At 44.3% G+C, this 5,000-nt stretch overlaps 1 protein-coding gene across 1 annotated transcript in view; it reads right to left on the bottom strand.

The window, feature by feature from the left end:
* Positions 1–183: 183 nt before the first annotated feature.
* The window catches only part of LOC121951881 (elongation factor 1-alpha 1-like), a 7,098-nt gene continuing 2,281 nt past the window's right edge, over positions 184–5,000 (bottom strand). The window contains exons 3-8 of the mRNA XM_042498369.2: positions 4,623–4,802; positions 3,479–3,769; positions 2,197–2,347; positions 1,673–1,929; positions 1,324–1,558; positions 184–565 (exon numbers count right to left, since the gene is read on the bottom strand). Coding sequence (XP_042354303.1) covers positions 453–565; positions 1,324–1,558; positions 1,673–1,929; positions 2,197–2,347; positions 3,479–3,769; positions 4,623–4,802 — 1,227 coding nt within the window. The 3' untranslated portion in view covers positions 184–452. The remainder of the gene's footprint in view (positions 566–1,323; positions 1,559–1,672; positions 1,930–2,196; positions 2,348–3,478; positions 3,770–4,622; positions 4,803–5,000) is intronic.

Here is a 5,000-nt window from a genome sequence, read left to right as displayed (position 1 = left end):
TGTTCATACTCAGTGTGTGTGTGTGTGTGTGTGTGTGTGTGTGTGTGTGTGTGTGTGTGTGTGTGAGTGTGAGTGTGTTCATACTCTGTGTGTGTGTGTGTGTGTGTGTGTGTGACGACATCGAAACAGGAATCAGCCACATTGCGTGACAGAGTGTTCGCACTGCACAGAGTTGCATGACAAGCTGCGACCGCACACAAACACACACACACGCACACACACAGCTTCCTGCCTTCTCAGAACAGGAAAAAACAGCGAGGTCATGTGACCTGTGTTCAGTGACAGCTGTGAGGTGCAGGTAACCGTGGTAACCGCGGTAATCGTTACAGGTGTGGGATGAGACACATGCAGCGCAGCGACCAATGAGAACACAGACTCGTACGTTTGGAGTCGAGGGGTTTTATTGACGATTGATTGATAGACACAGTAAACATGGCTGATAGGAAGTGACATCACTTCTTCTTTGCCGCAGACTTGGTCAACTTCGTCGCGGCATCGATCTTCTCCACCGACTTGATCACGCCGACCGCCACCGTCTGCTTCATGTCGCGGACCGCAAACCGACCTGTCGGAGAGAAGTGAGCTGTTATGACATCATCGTTGTCATGTGATCATGTTGTGAAATCAAATGTGAAAAGTGCAGATAAATCAACATTCGGGATTTAGTGACGTTTACGTGTCGTCTTTGATGGTTTATCGATAAATCTTTGAAAGATGAAATCACGATGCTGCGATCAGCACAGATTTAACCCCTCGAGCTCTGAGCTGCACAGCGCCACTGTTTCTTTCCAAAACACGAATTAAGGAATAGAGCAGCTCGCTTAGAAATGTCCCACAAACTGCAAATTACTACAAAATATATTTCAATAAAAGCTGAGAGAAAATGTCTGCAGAAAAAGAAAAAGCTATATTCTATATTTCTATTTAATTAAAATTTGGTTATTACATTTATTACATATATATATATATATATATATATATATTGATATATATTTATATATATCCATCCCAAACCTGAGGTTAGGTGAGTTTTCTTTTTTGTGGGCAATTTTGTTTTTCTTAAATAAAATGCGATTTTAAAAAAAAGTTTGTTTTTTGTTTTTTTTTTCTTTAAAAACTTTGAGCATATTTTAAAGATACAAAGTCCAAATTTTGACTTTTGATGCTGAAGTTGTGATTTGACGTTAACATGATTCGACCGTCACAAGTTGCAATAATTGTCATTGTTTTTCTCTTCATCTATTTCCTGTCCGGACGATGTCCTGTCTCTCAAGCCCTGTCAAGATCAGATGTGACGGTCCGTGCCATTAACCCTTCACTCACCCAGCGGTGGGAAGTCGCTGTAGCTCTCCACCACCATGGGTTTGGACGGCACCAGCTTGACAATGGCGGCGTCTCCGCTCTTGATATGTTTGGGGTTGTCTTCAAGTTTCTTGCCGCTGCGGCGGTCGATCTTCTCCTTCAGCTCGTCGAACTTGCAGGCGATGTGGGCAGTGTGGCAGTCCAGCACGGGTGCGTAGCCGGCGTGGACCTCGCCGGGGTGGTTCATCATGATCACCTGACCACACGGAGCCAGAACACCGTCACACTCACAGGAAACACAAAGCAGCAACTTTCACAATTAAAGCAGCAGGGGCTGGGGATTGAACCCATGGCTGCGTGAGTTTCTGACCTGAGCGCTGAAGGAGGCGGCGGCGCGCGGTGGGTCGTTCTTGCTATCCCCGGCAACGTTCCCCCGCTTGATGTCCTTGATGGACAGGTTCTTGACGTTGAAGCCCACGTTGTCTCCGGGCAGTGCCTCGCTCAGCGCCTCGTGGTGCATCTCCACCGACTTCACCTCTGACGTCACGTTCGGAGGAGCGAACGTCACCAACATGTTTGGCTTCAGGATACCCGTCTCCACCCGGCCCACCGGCACCGTCCCAATACCTGTGGACACAGAGGACAGAGGACACACCTCAGCACCTGAGGACCTTATGGACCTGTGGACCTGAGGACCTTATGGACCTGTGGACCTGAGGACCTTATGGACCTGTGGACCTGAGGACCTTATGGACCTGTGGACTTGAGGACCTGAGGACCTGAGGACCTGAGGACCTATGGACCTGTGGACCTGAGGACCTGTGGACCTGAGGACTTATGGACCTGTGGACCTGAGGACCTATGGACCTGGGGACCTGCATTAAGGGGACTGACCTCCGATCTTGTAGACGTCCTGCAGTGGCAGCCTCAGGGGTTTATCTGTAGGCCGTTTGGGGGGCAGGATGGCATCCAGAGCCTGGAAAAGAGTCTTTCCGGAAGCGTTCCCCTCCTTCCTGGTGATATTCCATCCCTTAAACCACGGCATCTGAGGACACACAACCCTTAACTTTTACCTTAAAACTATACTCACACAGTCAGAGAATCAGACAAAAATTCTTAACTTTTATCTTAAAACTACACTTAACCAGTCTCGGTCTTTCCTGTCAGTGAAGGTGTTTGTTGTTTGTTTACAGTGAATGTGTTTGTTGTTCGTTTACAGTAAAGGTGTTTGTTGTTTGTTTACAGTGAATGTGTTTGTTGTTTGTTTACAGTGAAGGTGTTTGTTGTTTGTTTACAGTGAAGGTGTTTGTTGTTTGTTTACAGTGAATGTGTTTGTTGTTTGTTTACAGTGAATGTGTTTGTTGTTTGTTTACAGTGAAGGTGTTTGTTGTTTGTTTACAGTAAAGGTGTTTGTTGTTTGTTTACAGTGAATGTGTTTGTTGTTTGTTTACAGTGAATGTGTTTGTTGTTTGTTTACAGTAAAGGTGTTTGTTTACAGTGAATGTGTTTGTTGTTTGTTTACAGTGAATGTGTTTGTTGTTTGTTAACATTAAAGGTGTTTGTTGTTTGTTTACAGGGAATGTGTTTGTTGTTTGTTTACAGTGAATGTGTTTGTTGTTTGTTTACATTAAAGGTGTTTGTTGTTTGTTTACAGGGAATGTGTTTGTTGTTTGTTTACAGTGAATGTGTTTGTTGTTTGTTTACAGTGAATGTGTTTGTTGTTTGTTTACAGTGAAGGTGTTTGTTGTTTGTTTACAGTGAATGTGTTTGTTGTTTGTTTACAGTGAAGGTGTTTGTTGTTTGTTTACAGTGAATGTGTTTGTTGTTCGTTTACAGTAAAGGTGTTTGTTGTTTGTTTACAGTGAATGTGTTTGTTGTTTGTTTACAGTGAAGGTGTTTGTTGTTTGTTTACAGTGAAGGTGTTTGTTGTTTGTTTACAGTGAATGTGTTTGTTGTTTGTTTACAGTGAATGTGTTTGTTGTTTGTTTACAGTGAAGGTGTTTGTTGTTTGTTTACAGTGAAGGTGTTTGTTGTTTGTTTACAGTGAATGTGTTTGTTGTTTGTTTACAGTGAATGTGTTTGTTGTTTGTTTACAGTGAAGGTGTTTGTTGTTTGTTTACAGTGAAGGTGTTTCTTGTTTGTTGACTGTTGTTTGTTGTGCTGTGTTGTTTCTTACTCTGTCTGAAGCTTCCAGCATGTTGTCTCCATGGAAACCGCTGATGGGGACATAGGCCACGGCCTGCGGGTTGTACCCGACCTTCTTGATGTAAGACGACACCTCCTTGACAACCTCATCGAAGCGCGACTCTTTGAACCCGGCGGAGTCCATCTTGTTCACGCCTACGATCAGCTGTTTGACGCCCAGCGTGTATGCCAGCAGAGCGTGTTCACGCGTCTGACCTTCCTTGGAGATTCCCGCCTCGAACTCTCCGATCCCCGCCGCCACGATCAGCACGGCACAGTCAGCCTGCAGTGACATCATCAGTGACATCAGCTACACAAACATCCTGTCCAGGTGAGCTAAAGTGTTAGCTTAGCATCACTGAACAAACAATGCTAAAGTGTTAGCTTAGCATCACTGAGCAAACAATGCTAAAGTGTTAGCCTAGCATCACTGAGCAAACAATGCTAAAGTGTTAGCCTAGCATCACTGAACAAACAATGCTAAAGTGTTAGCCTAGCATCACTGAGCAAACAATGCTAAAGTGTTAGCCTAGCATCACTGAACAAACAATGCTAAAGTGTTAGCCTAGCATCACTGAACAAACAATGCTAAAGTGTTAGCCTAGCATCAGTGAACAAACAATGCTGAAGTGTTAGCCTAGCATCAGTGAACAAACAATGCTTAAGTGTTAGCCTAGCATCAGTGAACAAACAATGCTTAAGTGTTAGCCTAGCATCAGTAACCAAACAATGCTAAAGTGTTAGCTTAGCATCACTGAGCAAACAATGCTAAAGTGTTAGCCTAGCATCACTGAGCAAACAATGCTAAAGTGTAAGCCTAGCATCACTGAACAAACAATGCTAAAGTGTTAGCCTAGCATCACTGAGCAAACAATGCTAAAGTGTTAGCCTAGCATCACTGAACAAACAATGCTAAAGTGTTAGCCTAGCATCACTGAACAAACAATGCTAAAGTGTTAGCCTAGCATCAGTGAACAAACAATGCTGAAGTGTTAGCCTAGCATCAGTGAACAAACAATGCTTAAGTGTTAGCCTTGCATCACTGAGCAAACAATGCTAAAGTGTTAGCCTAGCATAAGTGAGCACAGTCTTTGATGTGGTATAAGCGTTGTGACATCAGAGGAAGTGGGCGGTACCTGTGAGGTTCCGGTGATCATGTTCTTAATGAAGTCACGGTGTCCCGGCGCGTCGATGACAGTGACGTAGAATTTCTCCGTCTCAAACTTCCAGAGCGCGATGTCGATCGTGATGCCGCGCTCGCGCTCTGACTTGAGCTTATCCATCACCCAAGCGTACTTAAAGGAGCCCTTCCCCATCTGTAACCATAGCAACAGCCAATCAGACGCCAGGATGACTTAACCACACCTTCAGCACACAGTACTGTGTATGACAGTGTAGTACTGTATAGTACTGTGTATGACAGTGTAGTGCAGTGTAGTACTGTGTGGTACTCTGCATTACTGTACAGTGTAGTACTGTGTAATACAGTGTAGTACTGTGTAGTACAGCATGGT

The sequence above is a fragment of the Plectropomus leopardus genome, chromosome 12 (genome assembly GCF_026936395.1).
Source record: "Plectropomus leopardus strain MGB_pleo_1.0 chromosome 12, ASM2693639v1, whole genome shotgun sequence".
Classification (NCBI taxonomy): domain Eukaryota; kingdom Metazoa; phylum Chordata; class Actinopteri; order Perciformes; family Serranidae; genus Plectropomus; species Plectropomus leopardus.
This window is presented reverse-complemented; position numbering and strand designations above follow the sequence as displayed.